The sequence below is a fragment of the Heptranchias perlo genome, chromosome 4, assembly GCF_035084215.1.
Source record: "Heptranchias perlo isolate sHepPer1 chromosome 4, sHepPer1.hap1, whole genome shotgun sequence".
NCBI classification, from domain to species: Eukaryota; Metazoa; Chordata; class Chondrichthyes; order Hexanchiformes; family Hexanchidae; genus Heptranchias; species Heptranchias perlo.
Genome location: NC_090328.1, coordinates 5,300,792 through 5,322,720, shown reverse-complemented (window position 1 = coordinate 5,322,720; position 21,929 = coordinate 5,300,792). Strand labels below are relative to the sequence as shown.

Here is a 21,929-nt window from a genome sequence, read left to right as displayed (position 1 = left end):
ATCCACCTCCTGAATCAAACAATACTCTATTAGGTCGGTTGGACCTGACCAAACTTTCACAAAAAAACATGCTGACTCTCTCCAATCGACTTATACTTTCCCAGGTGCTCTTCTATCCTGTCCCTGCTACTGGATTCTGGCCATTTCCCCACTACTGACATTAAACTCACTGGTCTGTAGACACTTGATAGGGCACTCCTTCCCTTGCTGACTATTGGTGTCAGCTGCAGTTCATGTGGGTCTCAATCTCACCTCTGAGTCAGAAGGTCCTGGGTTCAAGTCCCACTCCAGAGACTTGAGCACATAATCCAGACTGACACTCCCAGTGCAGTACTGAGGGAGTGCTGCACTGTCGGAGGTGCCGTCTTTCAGATGAGATGTTAAACTGAGGCCCCCGTCTGCCCTCTCAGGTGGACGTAAAAGAGCCCACGCCACTATTTGGAAGAAGAGCAGGGGAGTTCTCCCCAGTGTCCCGGGCCAATATTTATCCCTCAACCACCATCACTAAAAAACAGATTATCTGGTCTTTATCTCATTGCTGTTTGTGGGATCTTGCTGTGCGCAAATTGGCTGCTGCATTTCCTACATGACAACAGTGACTACACTTCAAAAAGTACTTCATTGGCTGTGAAGCACTTTGGGATGTCCTGGGGATGAGTAAGGCGCTATATAAATGCAAGTCATTTTTTTTCTGATGGAACTATCCATGACACCTTGCTGCGGGGGCTTACCTTGACTGATATCTTCCCTTTGTCCTTGGGTAAGTGAGCAGCAAGGAACCAGTCTCCTGGAAGCGGGCTGGTGATGTTAAACACCCCCGTCGTGCGGTTTGGTAGAGTCCACGTCAGAGTTACCACGAACGACCCCGGGACAATGGTGTCTTTGGGAAACCGGGTGTGGAGAGGGTTAACAACCGGCGGAGCCCCAGATCGGAAATACCTGTTGGGAGATTCGGAGAGAAGCAGGAGTTAGGAGGGATAACCAGGGTAATTTGAGTAGAAAATCTGGAAGCGGGGAGGGGGGGGGGGGGGGTTTCGATAAGTGAAGACGGCAGGAGAGGATAAGGAAAGAATGAGAAGGTAACAGAAAAGAAAGAAGATAAAGCAAGTGGAAGGGGAAAAGAGGGGAAAGTAATGGGGGAAGAGAACAGATGGATTAAAGGGGAAGAGAGAATGCAGAGGGGAACTGAGGGGATACAACGAAGGTGAAGATGGGAGGGAGCTAAGAGACCATTCAATCATTGAAGCTCACAGCCCAGAAAGAGGCCATTCAGCCCATTGTGTCTGTGCCGGCTCCTTGCCAGAAAAATCCAAATCCCAATGCCCCAGTCTCTCCCCATAGCCTCTGTACCTTCCGCTGCTTCAAATGTTTATCCAATTTTCCCTTAAACGACACGGTAATGGGACAATGCATTCCATACTCCAACAACCCTCCGTGTAAAGACATTTCTCCTGTCCTCTCTCTTCACTCTTTAGTTATAATTTTTAAATTGATGGCCCCCCCTCGTCAGCAATTCCCCAGCAAGAGTGAAATTTCTTCACTCAGAAGGTTGTGAATCTTTGGAATTCTCTCCCCCGGAGGGCTGTGGATGCTCAGTCGTTGAGTATATTCAAGGCTGAGAGCGGTAGGTTTTTGGACTCTAAGGGAATCAAGGGATATGGGGATCGGGCAGGAAAGTGGAGTTAAGGTGGAAGATCAGCCATGATCTTATTGAATGGCGGAGCAGTCTTCGATTAATTCCAGCAGTTCTAAATTTTCTCTCAAATTACGGATTCTGAGTTTGCCCACGAATGTTGTTAAACTAAGCGCTCTACAGTTATCTGGTTTATTCTTCTCTCCCTTCTTGAACAGAGGTGTTGCTTCGGTTATTCTCCAGTCTGTGACACAAATTGGCTCTGCTATCTCCTCTCTGGCTCCTTTCAACAGCCCAGGATGCAGTCAATCTGGGTCCTATGGCTTATGCATCTTAAGACCATTCACAAACCTGGAGGGAATCAAGGGATATGGGGATCGGGCAGGAAACTGGAATTGAGGCCGAAGATCGGCCATGATCTGATTGAATAGCGGAGCAGGCTCGAGGGGCCATATTGCCTACTCCTGCTCCTATTTCTTACATTCTTACGTTCTTATGTCCTATTTGACCCTGAGATGAGCTTCTGACCACATATCCGCTCCATCACCAAGACTGCCTACTTCCACCTCCGTGACATCGCCCGTCTCCACCCCTGCCTCAGCTCCCCTGCTGCAGAAACCCTCATCCATGCCTTTGTTACCACTAGAACTGACTATTCCAATGCTCTACTGGTCGGCCTCTAATCTTCCACCCTCCATAAACTTGAGCTCGTCCAAAACTCTGTTGCCCGTATCCTAACTCACACCGAGTCCCGCTCACCCATCACCCGCGTGCTCGCTGACCTACATTGGCTCCCGGTCCGGGAACGCCTCGATTTTAAAATTCTCATCCTTGCTTTCAAATCCCTCCATGGCCCTCTCCCCTCCCTATCTCTGTGACCACCTCCAGCCCTACAACGTTCCAATCCTTCAATTCTGGCCTCGTGCGCATCCCCGATTTTAATCGCTCCACCATTGGCGGCCGTGCCTTCAGCTGCCTCGGCCCTGAGCTCTGGAATTCCCTCCCTAAACCTCTCCGCCTCTCTACCCCTCTCTCTCCTCCTTTAAGACGCTCCTTAAAACCTACCTCTTTGACCGAGTTTTTTGGTCACCTGTCCTAATATCTCCTTATGTGGCTCGGTGTCAAATTTTATTTGAAAATCGCTCCTGTGAAGCGCCTTGGAACATTTTGCTATGTTAAAGGCGCTATATAAATGCAAGTTGTTGTTGTTGAGAGCCAATTCCTTTTCTGCAGTTAACGATTGTTCCACATCCAATCTCTAGCACTCACTCCCACCGTCATTTGTAAAACTGATGCAAAATACTTATTTAATATCCCTGTCAAAGCTTCGTGCTCAACAACGCATACCAAATTTCTACCCCCCCTCCCCCCCCCACAGTGTCCAGATATAAATTAGAGTTGGCCATGTCCATTTACAAGGATAGTGTGAGGTATAGTTGATTTAGAAGTGATTTACTAAGTGCCTGCATGGTGTGATGTCTTTATGAACTTTATGCACCGAAGTTTTTGGGTATTGTTTAAATAACCACATCATGTCCAAACGCAGTGTAACATGGCACAAGGTCGAGAAGTAAGCATGGTGGCCAATTAAGCCAAAGTGAAGTTAAAGACAAAGGATGTGCTGAAGCAGGATAATGTTTGCATCAAGCGGGCGGTGAAGGTCCGGGCAATGAGTGTATTTGCAAGGAATGTGCTGCAGTAAAGTGATGTTTGAAATGAACAGATTACCAAGGACAGGATATTAATTAAATCACTAATCGAAAGGGCCCGAAACATTCAGATCTCTTACCGAAGTAAAAGGCCTTTGCAACAACTAACGTACAGGTTGTTTGGGTAAAACTGCTTTTGCAGCAACTCATGTGAAGTCTGTTGATGTGAATTCTCAGATAAGGAATGGTTCAGTCTGCAAAAAGCAAGGAACGGGGGGGGGAGACCGGGAGCGAGCACAGAATGTACTATTGAAGGTTAGGAATGATGATTAACAGCGTGGGTGAGATAACCCCGGCAACTGTCAGATACCACATAGGCAGGGAAAGGGTATAAAAGAACGACTATTGAACCCGAGAGGCAGCGCGGAAACCCAGAGGAAGAGAGAAGAGAATCTGCAGTCAACAGAACACAGCGAGAGATAGAGAGACCGCGCCAAAGCCACTCGGACCACCGAGGTTTTGAGGAAGAGACTGTGACTGTCATCTTTGTTAAGTATTACTCCTTTGCACTGAGTGTAAAGCTACTTAATAAATCTGTTATGCCTACAATCAACATGGCTGTACCCATAGTGGTTTGTTGTTGTGATGGATAATTCTCCTGAGTTGGATTAAATTGAATCCTGAAAGTAGGAGAAACCTACAGTTCTCGGGTTCAATAGTCGTTCTTTTATACCCTTTCCCTGCCTATGTGGTATCTGAGAGTTGCCGGGGTTATCTCACCCACGCTGTTAATTATCATTCCTAACCTTCAATAGTACATTCCGTGCTCGCTCCCGGTCTCCCCCCCCGTTCCTCCCTTGTGGTGACTTTAACAATATTCAAAAACTTCGATACAGATTAAATGTAAGTTCATAAAGACATCGCACCATGCAGGCACTTAGTAAATCACTTCGAAATCAACTATACCTTACCAGAACTGAGAGCTTCTACCTATCAGGAAAGACTGAACAGGCTGCGGCTCTTTTCTCTAGAAAAGAGAAGGCTGAGGGGTGAGCTGATAGAGGTCTTTAAGATTATGAAAGGGTTTGATAGGGTAAATGTAGAGAAAATATTTCCACTTGTGGGGGAGACCAGAACTACGGATCATAAATATAAGATAGTCGCTAATAAATCCAATCGGGAATTCAGGAGAAACTTCTTCACCCAGAGAGTGGTGAGAATGTGGAACTCGCTCCCACAAGGAATAGTTGAGGTGAATAGAATAGATACATTTAAGGGGAAGCTCGACAAACACATGAGGGAGAAAGGAATAGAAGGATATGCTGATAGGGTTTGATGAAGTAGGGAGGGAGGAGGCCAGTTGGGCCGAATGGCCTGTTTCTGTGCTTTAAACTCGATGTAATTCTATGTAATGTGCTGTGTCCAGATTAATAACCAGTTTATTCCACGTTCATTGGTAACTCGCACCCCACCCCCCCGATACCACCCCCCGACACCAAACCCACCCCACCCCCACCCCACCCCCACCCCATCCCTACCTCCCACCACCCCAATACCCCAATACAACCCCCACCCCATCCCACCCCCACCCCATCCACGACCCACCCCCCAACCCCGCCCCACCCCACCCCCATCCCACCCCTACCTCCCACCACCCCAATACAACTCCCACCCCGCCCCACCCCCAGCCCGCCCCACCCCACCCCACCCCGCCCCCACCCCACCCCACCCCACCCAACCCCACCCCCCAACCCCAACCCCTCCTACCCCCACCACCCCACCTCACCCCCACCCACAAGCCACCCCCATCCCACCCCACCCCTACCCCATCCCACCCCCACCCACAAGCCACCCCCATCCCACCCCACCCATACCCCACCCCATCCCATCCCTACCCCCCACCACCCTGACACCACTCCCACCCCACCCCCCATCGCACCTCCCATCCAGTCCCTAACCCACATCCCACCCTACTCATTCCACTCCAAGCCCCCACCCACCCACCCACCCCATCCCATCCCCCCCCAGTCCCAACCCCCCCCCCCCACAATCTAGTCCCACCCTCCCCAATCCCAACCCCCCCCCCCCCCCCCACACCCCCAGTCCCAACCCCCTCAGCCCCGACAGGTGCTCCTCTGCCCCGTGTCTACTCACACGGTGATGTCGAGGTCCGGGCAGGTATCTCCGAAGCTGCCCCCTTGCTCCTTGAAGGTGATGAGGTTCCAAACCGCCACCACGGTGTCCTCGGGCACGTGGAAGTGAAACAGCTCGACGCTGGCAAAAGCGGTGAAGGCGTTGAGCTTGCGGGGCGTCCTGGTGAAGTAATCGGTGACAAAGAGGCACTCTGCGGAGACAAGGAGACACGGGGCGGGGGGTCGGGGTGGGGTGGGGGGGGTGGAAATGGTCAGCGAGGGCCAGTGCGATGCCAGCGAGATGCTTCTCCTCAGCGAGCGGTGGGCAGAGGGAGGCCGCTCGGCCCATCGTGACTCTGCCGGCTCTTTGCGGGAGCATTTTATTCAACCACCAAACCTCTGTTGCCCAGTTCTCGGTTCCCCTGCCACGATTTTTTTTTTGTTGGAAAAGCGTTTAGACGGCGTTGGCGCTACAGCGCGCGGACCGCCAGCAGCACGTGCCACCATGCGATGGGAAACGGGCGCACGCTGGGGTGATTCCACGCGGAGCAAGTGTGCGTGGCTGCGTTCCCCCGAGTTTAGCTAACTCGACGCAAATCAGCCTGAACATCTCCATGTCACCTGTCATAGAATCATAGAACCATACAGCACAGAACATAGTAGGAGGCCATTCAGCCCATCGTGCCTGTGCCTGCTCTTTGAACGAGCTCGCCAATTAATCCCACTCCCCTCCTTGCTCTTTTCCCATAGCCCTGCAAATTTTTCCTTTTCAAGTGTTTGATGGGACAGTGTAGAGGGAGCTTTACTCTGTATCTAACCCGTGCTGTACCTGCCCGGGGAGTGTTTGATGGGACAGTGTAGAGGGAGCTTTACTCTGTATCTAACCCGTGCTGTACCTGCCCTGGGAGTGTTTGATGGGACAGTGTAGAGGGAGCTTTACTCTGTATCTAACCCGTGCTGTACCTGCCCTGGGAGTGTTTGATGGGACAGTGTAGAGGGAGCTTTACTCTGTATCTAACCCGTGCTGTACCTGCCCTGGGAGTGTTTGATGGGAGAGTGTAGAGGGAGCTTTACTCTGTATCTAATCCGTGCTGTACCTGCCCTGGGAGTGTTTGATGGGACAGTGTAGAGGGAGCTTTACTCTGTATCTAACCCGTGCTGTACCTGCCCTGGGAGTGTTTGATGGGACAGTGTAGAGGGAGCTTTACTCTGTATCTAACCCGTGCTGTACCTGCCCTGGGAGTGTTTGATGGGACAGTGTAGAGGGAGCTTTACTCTGTATCTAATCCGTGCTGTACCTGCCCTGGGAGTGTTTGATGGGACAGTGTAGAGGGAGCTTTACTCTGTATCTAACCCGTGCTGTACCTGCCCTGGGAGTGTTTGATGGGACAGTGTGGAGGGAGCTTTACTCTGAATCTAACCCGTGCTGTACCTGCCCTGTTTAATGGGGCCTGAAATGGGAAATGTTTCATTCCTTGGCACTTACATCCCTTACATCGATGAGCACACAAAAGTGAATTAAAACACCATCTGCTCAGCCCTGTCGTTTAGAAATAGAGTGTGAAGGTAGCATCTCATTTTAAAGGTTCACAGAGTATTTGGTCTGTAACTACAGGTGGCCCTTCTATAGCTGCCTGACACTCTAAACCTCCAGGTCGTAACTCCCTCCTGCGCTCCCACACTTTGATGTAACTCAGAATGCAGTGTCCTTGGGCGATGCTCCCAGACGGAGATTACGACAGTGAGAAAGGGACAGAGCATGCAATTTGTCTCCCGTACAGGAGTTTTAGAGTGAGAGAGAGAGAGAGAGGCTGAGTCTGGATCATTGTCAGCTGAGCTCAGCTGCGAGCTAACCTTGCGCACCGCATGCACCCGTCAGTGTAGGAACACATGAACAGGAGGAGGCCATTCAGCCCCTCGAACCTGTTCCACCGTTCAATTAGATCATGGCTGACCTGCATCTTAACTCCATCTACCCGCCTTGGTTCCGTGACCCTTAATACCCTTACCCAACAAAAATCTATCATTCTCAGTTTTGAAATTTTCAATTGACCCCCAGCCTCGACAGCTTTTTGGGGGGAGAGAGTTCCAGATTTCCACTCCCCTTTGTGTGAGGAAGTGCTTCCTGACATCACCCCTGAACGGCCCGGCTCTAATTTTAAGGTTATTCCCCCTTGTTCCCATCAGAGGAAATAGTTTCTCTCCATCTGCCCAACAAATCCTTTAATCATTTTAAACACCTAAATTAGATCAGCCCGTAATATTTTATACTCAAGGGATTGAAAGCCTAGTCTATGCAACCAGTCCTCATAATTTAACCCTTTTAGGCCCAGTATTAATCTGATAGTCCAGTGTGTTAGCTGAGCTGGAACTAAACAGAAATGAGCCTCGGTTGCAAAAATCAAAAACAAAATAATTTTAAAATTAAAAACTCGATGTTCGATGGCTCAGTGAGTGTTGGGCTCGGTTTGGTAGTTGAACCATACGGAGCGATAGAGTCCTGGGTTCAATTCTCACATTGTCCTGAGATAGATGCTCGCAGCCTGGACATTGGTGTTACTGAGGCTGGGCTTGAGTGGGCAGTGTCGGTGAGGTTCCTGTGGTTCCTGCTCCCGATCACGGTCCAGAAGATCCTGTGTGAGAAACAGGATCAGACGCAGCTACAGCGTCGAGTGAATCCGAGGCTTGGAACTGTCCCAATACTGGACTGGACCCAGTATATCCCAGTATCTGAACTGTCCCAATATTGGACTGAGCCCAGTATATCCCAGTATCTGAACTGTCCCAATACTGGACTGGACCCAGTATATCCCAGTATCTGAACTGTCCCAATACTGGACTAGACCCAGTATATCCCAGTATCTGAACTGTCCCAACACTGGACTGAGCCCAGTATATCCCAGTATCTGAACTGTCCTAATACTGGACTGGACTCAGTATATCCCAGTACTGAACTGTCCCAATACTGGACTGGACCCAGTGTATCCCAGTATCTGAACTGTCCCAATACTGGACTAGACCCAGTATATCCCAGTATCTGAACTGTCCCAATACTGGACTGAGCCCAGTATATCCCAGTATCTGAACTGTCCCAATACTGGACTGGACCCAGTATATCCCAGTATCTGAACTGTCCCAATACTGGACTGGACCCAGTATATCCCAGTATCTGAACTGTCCCAATACTGGACTAGACCCAGTATATCCCAGTATCTGAACTGTCCCAATACTGGACTGAGCCCAGTATATCCCAGTATCTGAACTGTCCCAATACTGGACTGGACCCAGTATATCCCAGTATCTGAACTGTCCTAATACTGGACTGGACCCAGTATATCCCAGTATCTGAACTGTCCCAATACTGGACTGGACACAGGATATCCTAGTATCTGTATCTGAACTGTCACAATACTGGACTGGACCCAGTATATCCCAGTATCTGAACTGTCCCAATACTGGACTGGACCCAGTATATCCCAGTATCTGAACTGTCCCAATACTGGACTGGACCCAGTATATCCCAGTATCTGAACTGTCCCAATACTGGACTGGACCCAGTATATCCCAGTATCTGAACTGTCCCAATACTGGACTGGACTCAGTATATCCCAGTATCTGAACTGTCCCAATACTGGACTGGACCCAGTATATCCCAGTATCTGAACTGTCCCAATACTGGACTGAGCCCAGTATATCCCAGTATCTGAACTGTCCTAATACTGGACTGAGCCCAGTATATCCCAGTATCTGAACTGTCCTAATACTGGACTGGACACAGTATATCCCAGTATCTGAACTGTCCCAATACTGGACTGGACCCAGTATATCCCAGGATCTGAACTGTCCTAATACTGGACTGGACACAGTATATCCCAGTATCTGAACTGTCCCAATACTGGACTGAGCCCAGTATATCCCAGTATCTGAACTGTCCTAATACTGGTCTGGACACAGTATATCCCAGTATCTGAACTGTCCTAATACTGGACTGAGCCCAGTATATCCCAGTATCTGAACTGTCCCAATACTGGACTGGACACAGTATATCCCAGTATCTGAACTGTCCCAATACTGGACTGAGCCCAGTATATCCCAGTATCTGAACTGTCCCAATACTGCACTGAGCCCAGTATATCCCAGTATCTGAACTGTCCCAATACTGGACTGAGCCCAGTATATCCCAGTATCTGAACTGTCCCAATACTGGACTGGACACAGTATATCCCAGTATCTGAACTGTCCTAATACTGGACTGGACCCAGTATATCCCAGTATCTGAACTGTCCCAATACTGGACTGGACACAGTATATCCTAGTATCTGTATCTGAACTGTCCCAATACTGGACTGGACCCAGTATATCCCAGTATCTGAACTGTCCCAATACTGGACTGGACCCAGTATATCCCAGTATCTGAACTGTCCCAATACTGGACTGGACACAGTATATCCCAGTATCTGAACTGTCCCAATACTGGACTGGACTCAGTATATCCCAGTATCTGAACTGTCCCAATACTGGACTGGACCCAGTATATCCCAGTATCTGAACTGTCCCAATACTGGACTGGACCCAGTATATCCCAGTATCTGAACTGTCCCAATACTGGACTGGACCCAGTGTATCCCAGTATCTGAACTGTCCCAATACTGGACTGAGCCCAGTATATCCCAGTATCTGAACTGTCCCAATACTGGACTGGACCCAGTATATCCCAGTATCTGAACTGTCCCATTACTGGACTGGACAGAGTATATCCCAGTATCTGAACTGTCCTAATACTGGACTGAGCCCAGTATATCCCAGTATCTGAACTGTCCCAATACTGGACTGGACCCAGTATATCCCAGTATCTGAACTGTCCCAATACTGGACTGGACACAGTATATCCCAGTATCTGAACTGTCCCAATACTGGACTGGACCCAGTATATCCCAGTATCTGAACTGTCCCAATACTGGACTGGACACAGTATATCCCAGTATCTGAACTGTCCCAATACTGGACTGGACACAGTATATCCCAGTATCTGAACTGTCCCAATACTGGACTGGACACAGTATATCCCAGTATCTGAACTGTCCCAATACTGGACTGGACCCAGTATATCCCAGTATCTGAACTGTCCCAATACTGGACTGGACACAGTATATCCCAGTATCTGAACTGTCCCAATACTGGACTGGACCCAGTATATCCCAGTATCTGAACTGTCCCAATACTGGACTGGACCCAGTATATCCCAGTATCTGAACTGTCCTAATACTGGACTGGACACAGTATATCCCAGTATCTGAACTGTCCCAATACTGGACTGGACCCAGTATATCCCAGGATCTGAACTGTCCCAATACTGGACTGAGCCCAGTATATCCCAGTATCTGAACTGTCCCAATACTGGACTGAGCCCAGTATATCCCAGTATCTGAACTGTCCTAATACTGGTCTGGACACAGTATATCCCAGTATCTGAACTGTCCCAATACTGGACTGAGCCCAGTATATCCCAGTATCTGAACTGTCCCAATACTGGACTGGACACAGTATATCCCAGTATCTGAACTGTCCCAATACTGGACTGAGCCCAGTATATCCCAGTATCTGAACTGTCCCAATACTGCACTGAGCCCAGTATATCCCAGTATCTGAACTGTCCTAATACTGGACTGGACCCAGTATATCCCAGTATCTGAACTGTCCCAATACTGGACTGGACACAGTATATCCTAGTATCTGTATCTGAACTGTCCCAATACTGGACTGGACTCAGTATATCCCAGTATCTGAACTGTCCCAATACTGGACTGGACACAGTATATCCCAGTATCTGAACTGTCCCAATACTGGACTGGACTCAGTATATCCCAGTATCTGAACTGTCCCAATACTGGACTGGACCCAGTATATCCCAGTATCTGAACTGTCCCAATACTGGACTGGACCCAGTGTATCCCAGTATCTGAACTGTCCCAATACTGGACTGGACCCAGTGTATCCCAGTATCTGAACTGTCCCAATACTGGACTGAGCCCAGTATATCCCAGTATCTGAACTGTCCCAATACTGGACTGGACCCAGTATATCCCAGTATCTGAACTGTCCCATTACTGGACTGGACAGAGTATATCCCAGTATCTGAACTGTCCTAATACTGGACTGAGCCCAGTATATCCCAGTATCTGAACTGTCCCAATACTGGACTGGACACAGTATATCCCAGTATCTGAACTGTCCCAATACTGGACTGGACCCAGTATATCCCAGTATCTGAACTGTCCCAATACTGGACTGGACACAGTATATCCCAGTATCTGAACTGTCCTAATACTGGACTGGACCCAGTATATCCCAGTATCTGAACTGTCCCAATACTGGACTGGACCCAGTATATCCCAGTATCTGAACTGTCCCAATACTGGACTGGACCCAGTATATCCCAGTATCTGAACTGTCCCAATACTGGACTGGACACAGTATATCCCAGTATCTGAACTGTCCCAATACTGGACTGGACCCAGTATATCGCAGTATCTGAACTGTCCCAATACTGGACTGAGCCCAGTATATCCCAGTATCTGAACTGTCCTAATACTGGACTGAGCCCAGTATATCCCAGTATCTGAACTATCCCAATACTGGACTGGACCCAGTATATCCCAGTATCTGAACTGTCCCAATACTGGACTGAGCTCTGTAAATCCCAGTATCTGAACTGTCCTAATACTAGACTACACCCATATAAATCTCAGTGTCTGAATCATGCCCATTACTGGACTGACCTCCCCCGGAGTGATGGAATTTACTTGATCCTGACTCTAATTGCAAACAGACGTATAGTAATCCTTCCCAGCACTTCGATGAGCAATTGGTTTATTGGGGGTATGACATCAGAAGTAATAAGAGTAAGATATCAACATAAATAATCTGTCTATTACTATCTAAGTGCAATTATTCATTTTACGATCAATGTTTAATCACATTTATTGATCAAAATATCATTACAGTGCTTCTCTTGGAACAATATTCATACTGCAGCTGTAAGTTTGGATCCTGCGGTAACTGTATGGTTTCACAGAGATACAAAAAGGGATGAGAAAGAGGGATGGGTTGTCGGGAGTAAGGTATCCAATGGGATGGATTGTAGGGAGTGAAGTATCCAATGGGATAGACTGTAGGGAGTGCGTTACCCAATGGATGGAGTGCAGGGAGTGAGTTACCCAATGGGATGGAGTGTAGGGAGTGAGTTACCCAATGGGATGGACTGTAGGAAGTGAGTTACCCAATGGGATGAACTGTAGGGAGTGAGTTACCCAATGGGATGGACTGTAGGGAGCGAGTTACCCAATGGGATGGACTGTAGGGAGTGAGTTACCCAATGGGATGGACTGTAGGGAGTGAGTTACCCAATGGGATGGACTGTAGGGAGTGAGTTAACCAATGGGATGGACTGTAGGGAGTGAGTTACCCAATGGGATGGACTGTAGGGAGTGAGTTACCCAATGGGATGGACTGTAGTGAGTGAGTTATCCAATGGGATGGATTTTAGGGAGTGCGTTACCCAATGGGATGGATTGTAGGGGCTGAGTTACCCAATGGGATGGACTTTCCCCGGGTCAGGAATGAATTGCAGCAGATGAACTGTCAGAAGGATGGGCAATCCAAGGATCCAGGATGGATTATGCCAGGAGTGTACTATCCCAGATTTGAATCAAATCCTATGACAGGATTTGAACTCACGACCTCAGTGGGTAGCACTCTTGCCTCTGAGTCAGACGTTTGTGAGTTCAAGTCCCCACTCCACAGCACATAATCCAGGCTGATACTCCTCGTGCCAGTACAGAGGGAATGCTGCACTGTTGGAGGTGCTGTCTTTTGGATGAGACGTTAAACTGAGGCCCCAGGGGTGAAATTGGTCTACAGCAGTAGTCGTAAACCAACTCATAGTGAATTGACAACCCATTTTACACCGCATCCAAATTTCTTTTCCATTGTCCAATCAGGCGCAATGTAAAATGGGCTGTCGGTTTGCAATGAGCCAATCTCACACTACTGGCGAAGACCAATTTCATCCTCTGTCTGTCTGTCCTCTCAGGCGGACGTAAAACATCCCATGGCACTATTCGAAAAAGGAGAGGGGAGTTCTCCCCGATGTCCTGGCCAATATTTATCCCTCAACCAACATCGCTAAAAACAGATTACCTGGTTACTTATCACATTGCTATTTGTGGGACCTTGCTGTGCGCAAATTGGCTGCTGCCTTACCCTACATTACAACAGTGACTACACTTCAAAAGTACTTAATGTCACTGCGAAGTGCTTTGAGACATCCTGAGGTCGCGAAAGTTGCTAGTTCTTTCTTTCTCTGGGTTGCTAGTCTAGTACTATAACCACTAGACTACCACAAACTACAGACGAGGGTGGCCACTCGGCCCCTCCAGATCTTCCTTCCATGCAAACCTGTGGTCCTCTCTATCTCGGTCACTAACTGCTTCATGAATCTCTCTGGAGGTTTATTACCTCCATTCCCCGACCCAGAGCATATTCCAGCTACTGATCGCTCTGGGGTAGATCCTGACCTTATGCGACAGTGTAAAACGGGCGAGAGCGAGTCGGCAGACCGTTTATCGTCTCTCCCCACTTTTTTTCCGTGGAAAAGATCGGGAGAGATGTAAAACGGGCTGTCAATTCGCTATCGCCCGTTTTACACTGTCGCACCGAGTCAGGATCTACCCTCTCCGTGTGAAAAAGAGGGTAGATTTCTGACATCAGTCCTGAACTTTTCCGAGTTTGTACCTAAGTCCGGTTGACCTTCAGTTGTGATTTAACTCAATGGCCCAGTGTAACTCTTTCTCTAACACTTCGTTCCTTATATCCCTTGATAAGGTCCCCTCTCGTTCGTCTCCTCTCAAGACTGAAGCATCTGGCTTTTTGTAACCTAAAAGAATTTATCTGGAAGACTGGGGTGCCCGTTGCCTGTATGAACCATATGCCCAGTGCCTGCAGTCACCACTTAAATAGCTTTTGAGTGGCACGTCCGGAAATTTCTAGAATGTAAAGTGCACACCGATTCTTCTTTTAAATAAAAACAGATGTACGCCTGTTTTTCTCTCTAATTAATGTCTCACTAACGAAATCACACTCTCACAGATCATGTGTTTCCAAAGTGCTGTCCACACAGTTTCCCCAGTGGGTAGCTAATAGTGGAGGTAATATCCTCCCATTTGTCACGAAGAGGGGAAATTCAGCCGTGGTTCAGTGGGTCTCACTCTCGCCTCCGAGTCAGAAGTTCATAGGTTCACGGTCTTCACTCCGGAGACTTGAGCACTAAATCTAGGCTGACATATCAGTGCGGTACTGAGGGAGTGCTGCACTGTCGTAGGAGCCGTCTTTTGGATCAGATGTTAAACCGAGCCCTGTCTCCCCCCTCTCAAGCGGACGTAAAAGATCCCATGGCCGAAATCGAAGAAGAGCAGGGGAGTTCTCCCCAGTGTCCTGGGGCCAATATTATCCCTCGATTATCATCACTAAAAATCAGATTATCTGGTCATTATCTCATAGCTGTTTGTGGGATCTTGCTGTGTGCAAATTGGCTGCTGCGTTTCCTACATTTTAACAGTGACTACACTTCAAAAGTACTTCATTGGCTGTAAAGCACTTTGGGACGTCCTGAGGTCATGAAACATGTTATATAAAAGTGAGTCTTTCTTTTACATAGAATTTACAGCACAGAAACAGGCCATTCGGCCCAACTGGTCTGTGCCAGTGTTTATGCTCCACATGAGCCTCCTCCCTCCCTACTTCATCTCACCCTATCAGCATATCCTTCTATTCCTTTCTCCCTCATGTGTTTATCCAGCTTCCCCTTAAATGTATCTATGCTATTCGCCTCAACTATTCCTTGTGGGAGTGAGTTCCACATTCTCACCACTCTCTGGGTAAAGAAGTTTCTCCTGAAATCTTTATTGGATTTATTGGTGACTATCTTATATTGATGACCCCTAGTTTTGGACTCTACCCACAAGTGGAAATATCTTCTCTATGTCTACCCTATCAAACCGCTTCGTAATTTTAAAGACCTCTGTTAGTTTGCCCCTCACCCTTCACTGTCTAGAGAAATTTATTTCTTCAACAGCAGAAAGGACCGGGCAGACAGGCAGGACAGCAGAGAGGCCAGTACCTCTCTCTGGCTGTTTACTTCAGGCTGCTGCCCTTTGGGGATTTTGATAAGCGTGACGTCAGGCCGGGGCTGTGTTTACTGTAAGCTGGCCTCGGATCCCAGTCAGTCAGGTGACGAATGCCACAGTATTCTTCGCTATTGATCGAACTGTGGTGACCTTTTGTCCCTCTCGGTCTTGCAGACGCACAAATACTGAACCAGAAGCTGCACGCTAGGTATTTGTACTCGACTATTCCAAAGCTCCCCTGGCCGGCCTCCCACCTTGCACCCTCCGTAAACTTGAGCTCATCCACGAGGGGGGGTCACAGTCTCAGGATGCGGGGTAGGACATTTAGGACTGAGATGAGGAGAAATTTCTTCACTCAGAGGGTGGTGAACCTGTGGAATTCTCTACCACAGGAGGCTGCGGAGGCCAAGTCACTGAATATATTTAAGAAGGAGCAAGATAGATTTCTAGACACAAAAGGCATCAAGGGGAATGGGGAGAGAGCGGGAATATGGTATTGAGATAGAGGATCAGCCATGATCATATTGAATGGCGGAGCAGGCTCGAAGGGCCGAATGGCCTACTCCTGCTCCTATTTTCTATGTTTCTATGTTTCTAAAGCTCTGCTGCCTGTATCCTATGTAGGTCAGCCACCACAGATATTAGGATACAAACCTCTGAAATCTCTCCGTTCCTCCAATTCTATCCTCTTGTGCGTCCCCGATTTCCATCACCCCGCCATTGGCGGCCGTGCTTTCAGCTGCCTAGGCCCTGATTCAATTGAAACTTTCAAAAGGGAATTGGACAAATACTTGAAGGGGGAAAATTTGCAGGGGCTATGGGGAAAAAGCAGTGGGGAGAGGGACTAATGGGATAGCTCTTTCAAAGAGCCGGCACGATGGGCCGAATGGCCTCCTTCTGTGCTGTATCGTTCTATGATTCTACGACCCAGTGTTACGACTGCTGGGACTGCTTCAGGTATTCTCTTGAGTTTAACGGTGTTGGTGGCCCATGGAAGCTGTCCTAGAGAATCCTCGGTGCCCCAAACTGGGCACCATGCCAGAATGGAGAGGGCTCCGAGGGACGATCCAAATTCCGGCCGGCTGCGGGCACCAATCAGTGGGTTCCTTGCAGCGCGACCCGCGGAGTAACGTCAATGGAGTGGGAGCAGCTCCCGTAGGATTTCCCGGCCTTCCTGACTTTGGTCAGTCGATCAATGATCGAAATCTTTCCAGAGAGCTAGAGGTCAGGAGTGGGAACCAAGATCGACCTTTCCCTGCTCTAGCCCAAGGGGCACAGAGACTACCCGCAACAACGCCACTGATGCTGCTCCCTCTGTTAGCTCAGCTTACTCTAGCTGGCTTGGTTACTCGCTGTGTGAACCTGCTGACTCCTCTAACAGAGGGGCCCTCCCAGCAGCAAGGAGGGGCCACCAACCCCCGGAATCAATCAAAGAAAGAACTTGCATTTATATAGCGCCTTTCACAACCTCAGGACGTCCCAAAGCGCTTTGCACCCAAAGAAGTACTTTTGAAATATAGCCACTGTTGTAATGTAGGAAACACGGCAGCTAATGGGCGCACAGCAAGATCCCACAGCCAGCAACGAGATAATGACCAGATAATCTGTTTGTTGATTGGTGATGTTGGTTGAGGGATAAATATTGGCCAGGACACCGGGGAGAACTCCCCCTGCTCTTCTTCAAGATAGCAGCCACAGGGTCTTTTACATCCACCTGAGACGTCTAGGGTCTCATCTGAAAGACTGCACCTCTGACAGTGCAGCACTCCCTCAGTACTGGAATTAGTATGTCAGCCTAGATTATGTGCTCAAGACTCCGAAGTGAGATGTGAACCCATGACTCAGAGGCGAGGGTGCGACCCACTGAGCCACAGCTCCATGACCACCGATGCCTTTATACATCTTTGTGATCACCCTGACACACGGGGGGTGAATTTTTGCTCTTTTAACTAAAACAAAACAGCAACTCCTGAATCAGTTTGTACACGAGGGAAGCTTCAAATCCAGATTTTATACAACTTTGCTGTTAAACATGGCCCAGGAAAGTAAGTTAATCCCTAACCAGAGAAGATTTGGGAGCGGGACCAGACGGGCCTTGTGTGCAGACAGTGTCATTTTTTTGTTTGATGATTTTATTCTTTATCCATTTTCCAACGGTCACCAAACACCACATCAATATTTTCTGGTGGTTTCTGTCCAAATTTACTGTTGGCTTTAACTTGAAAAACAAAATGAAATAAATGATTATATTTCAGAGACAGGGCAGGTTTTGTGTCTGCCTGTGTTACAGGGGCAGATACAGGACAGGTCAATGTCTGTCTGTATTACAGGCCGGATACAGGACAGGTCAATATCTCCCCGTGTTAAAGGGGCAGATACAGGACAGGTCAGTGTCTGTCTGTGTTACAGGGGCAGATACAGGGCAGGTCAATGTCTGTCTGTATTACAGGCCGGATACAGGACAGGTCAATATCTCTCCGTGTTAAAGGGGCAGATACAGGACAGGTCAGTGTCTGTCTGTGTTACAGGGCAGATACAAGGTAGGTCGGTGTCTAAGTTACAGGGGTAGATACAGGGCAGGTTAGTAGCTGTCTGTGTTATGGTACGGTAGCATAGTGGTTATGTTACTGGACGAGTAATCCAGAGGCCCAGATTAAAATCCGGAGTCACGAGTTCAAATCCTGCCACGGCAGCTGGTGAATTTAAATTCAATTAATTAATTAAATTCAATTAATTAAAAATAAAAGCTGGAATAAAAAGCTAGTATCAATAACGGTGGCCATGAAACTACCGGATTGTCGTAAAAACCCATCTGGTTCACTAATGCCCTTCAGGGAAGGAAACCTGCTGTCCTTACCCGGTCTGGCCTATATGTGACTCCAGACCCACAGCAATGTGGTTGATTCTTAATTGCCCTCTGAAATGGCCTAGCAAGCCACTCAGTTGTAAAATCTCGCTTCGAAAAGTCATAATAAGAATAAAACCGGACGGACCACCCGGCATCGGACCACTAGGCACCGGACACGACAACAGCAAACCAAGCCCAGTCGACCCTGCAAGCTTACTAACATCTGGGGACTTGTGCCAAAATTGGGAGAGCTGTCCCACAGACTAGTCAAGCAACAGCCTAACATAGCCATACTCACAGAATCATACCTTTCAGCCAACGTCCCAGACTCTTCCATCACCATCCCTGGGTATGTCCTGACCCACAAGAGGTGGCGGGACAGTGATATACAGTCAGAGGGAGTGGCCCTGGGAATCCTCAACATTGACTCTGGACCCCATGAAATCTCATGGCATCAGGTCAAACATGGGCAAGGAAACCTCCCTCAGTTGATGAATCAGTCCTCCTCCATGTTGAGCACCACTTGGAGGAAGCACTGAGGGTAGCAAGGGCACGAAACATACTCTGGGTGGGGGTCTTCAATGTCCATCACCAAGAGTAGTTCGGTAGCACCACTACTGACCGAGCTGGCCGAGTCCTGAAGGACATAGCTGCCAGACTGGGCCTGCGGCAGGTGGTGAGCGAACCAACACGAGGGAAAAACTTACTTGACCTCGTCCTCACCAATCTACCTGTCGCAAATGCATCTGTCCATGACAGTATTGGTAGGAGTGACCACCGCACAGTCCTCGTGGAGACGAAGTCCCGTCTTCGCACTGAGGATACCATCCAACGTGCTAAATGGGATAGATTCAGAACAGATCTAGCAGCTCAAAACTGGGCATCCATGAGGCACTGTGGGCCATCAGCAGCAGCAGAATTGTATTCCAGCACAATCTGTAACCTCATGGCCTGGCATATTCCTCACTCTACCATTACCAAAAAGCCAGGGGATCAACCCTGGTTCAATGAGGAGTGTAGAAGAGCATGCCAGGAGCAGCACCAGGCGTACCTAAAAATGAGGTGCCAACCTGGTGAAGCTACAACTCAGGACTACATGCATGCTAAACAGTGTATTAGGGATGGATTTCTTGAGCAGTATGTAACTGATCCTACAAGGGGGCAAGCAACCTTGGACCTGGTCCTGTGCAATGAGCCAGGATTAATAATTAATGTCCTAAATAGATTAAAGGGTAAGGCGGTACATGAGCAGTGGTGTTCATTCAAGGAGTTATTTTACAACTTTCAAAAAAAAAATATTCCACTGAGGAAAAAAGGGCGTAAAAGAAATGACAGCCATCCGTGGCTAAGTAAAGAAATTAAGGATATTATCCGACTAAAAACAAGGACATATAAGGTAGCCAAACTTAGTGGGAGGATAGAAGATTGGGAAGTCTTCAGAAGACAGCAAAAAGTAACTAAAGGATTGATTAAGAAAGGGAAGATAGATTATGAAAATAAATTAGCAAAAAATATAAAAACAGATAGCAAGAGTTTCAATAGTTATATAAAAAGAAAAAGGGTGGCTAAGGCAAACGTAGGTCCCTTAGAGGATGCGACCGGGAAATTAATGGTGGGAAACATGGAGATGGCAAAAATGCTGAACAAATATTTTGTTTCAGTCTTTACGGTAGAGGACACTAAGAATATCCCAACACTGGACAAACAGGGGGCTCTAGGGGAGGAGGAGCTAAATACGATTAAAATCACTAAGGAATTGGTACTCAGTAAATTAATGGGACTCAAGGCGGATGAATCCCCTGGACCTGATGGCTTACATCCCAGGGTCTTGAGGGAAGTGGCAGTAGGGATTGTGGATGCTTTGGTAATAAGTTTCCAAAATTCTCTGGACTCGGCAAAGGTCCCGGCAGATTGGAAAACTGCTAATGTAACACCCTTATTTAAAAAGGGTAGTAGGCAGAAGGCTGGAAATTATAGACCAGTTAGCCTAACATCTGTGGTGGGTAAAATTTTGGAGTCTATTATTAAGGAGACAGTAGCAGAACATTTGGATAAACATAATTTAATAGGACAAAGTCAGCATGGCTTTACGAAGGGGAAGTCATGTCTGACAAATTTGCTTGAGTTCTTTGAGGACATAACGTACAGGGTGGATAAAGGGGAACCAGTGGACGTAGTGTATTTAGACTTCCAGAAGGCATTCGACAAGGTGCCACATAAAAGATTATTGCTCAAGACAAAGAATCACTGGATTGGGGGTAATATTCTGGCATGGGTGGAGGATTGGTTATCTAACAGGAAGCAGAGAGTTGGGATAAATGGTTCATTCTCGGACTGGCAACCAGTAGCCAGTGGTGTTCCGCAGGGGTCGGTGCTGGGTCCCCAACTCTTTACAATCTATATTAACGATTTGGAGGAGGGGACTGAGTGTAACATATCAAAGTTTGCAGATGATACAAAGATGGGAGGGAAAGTGGAGAGTGAGGAGGACATAAAAAACCTACAGGGGGATATAGACAGGCTGGGTGAGTGGGCGGAGATTTGGCAGATGCAATACAATATTGGAAAATGTGAGGTTATGCACTTTGGCAGGAAAAATCAGAGAGCAAGTTATTATCTTAATGGCGAGAAACTGGAAAGTACTGCAGTACAAAGGGGTCTGGGGGTCCTAGTGCAAGAAAATCAAAAAGTTAGTTTGCAGGTGCAGCAGGTGATCAAGAAGGCCAACGGAATGTTGGCTTTTATTGCTAGGGGGATAGAATATAAAAACAGGGAGGTATTGCTGCAGTTATATAAGGTATTGGTGAGATCGCACCTGGAATACTGCATACAGTTTTGGTCTCCATACTTAAGAAAAGACATACTTGCTCTCGAGGCAGTACAAAGAAGGTTCACTCGGTTAATCCTGGGGATGAGGGGGCGGACATATGAGGAGAGGTTGAGTAGATTGGGACTCTACTCATTGGAGTTCAGAAGAATGAGAGGCGATCTTATTGAAACATATAAGATTGTGAAGGGGCTTGATCGGGTGGATGCAGTAAGGATGTTCCCAAGGATGGGTGAAACTAGAACTAGGGGGCATAATCTTAGAATAAGGGGCTGCTCTTTCAAAACTGAGATGAGGAGAAACTTCTTCACTCAGAGGGTGGTAGGTCTGTGGAATTTGCTGCCCCAGGAAGCTGTGGAAGCTACATCATTAAATAAATTTAAAACAGAAATAGACAGTTTCCTAGAAGTAAAGGGAATTAGGGGTTACGGGGAGCGGGCAGGAAATTGGACATGAATTTAGATTTGAGGTTAGGATCAGATCAGCCATGATCTTATTGAATGGCGGAGCAGGCTCGAGGGGCCGATTGGCCTTCTCCTGCTCCTATTTCTTATGTTCTTATGTAAGATGAAGTGGAAAAAGGGGCGTATGACAGATGTCAGGTTGATAACACAAGTGAGAACCAGTCAGAATATAGGAAGTTCAGAGGGGAAGTG

General features: G+C 47.9%; 2 protein-coding genes across 3 annotated transcripts in view; one reads left to right on the top strand and one right to left on the bottom strand.

Annotated features, from left to right (window-relative positions):
• Positions 1 to 21,929, top strand: part of LOC137320706 (polymeric immunoglobulin receptor-like) — a 788,493-nt gene that overhangs the window by 403,143 nt on the left and 363,421 nt on the right. The window lies entirely within an intron of this gene.
• Positions 1 to 21,929, bottom strand: part of tmem8b (transmembrane protein 8B) — a 173,951-nt gene that overhangs the window by 97,853 nt on the left and 54,169 nt on the right. Inside the window, exons 2-3 of the mRNA XM_067982071.1 lie at positions 5,437 to 5,626; positions 732 to 939 (exon numbers count right to left, since the gene is read on the bottom strand). Coding sequence (XP_067838172.1) covers positions 732 to 939; positions 5,437 to 5,626 — 398 coding nt within the window. The remainder of the gene's footprint in view (positions 1 to 731; positions 940 to 5,436; positions 5,627 to 21,929) is intronic.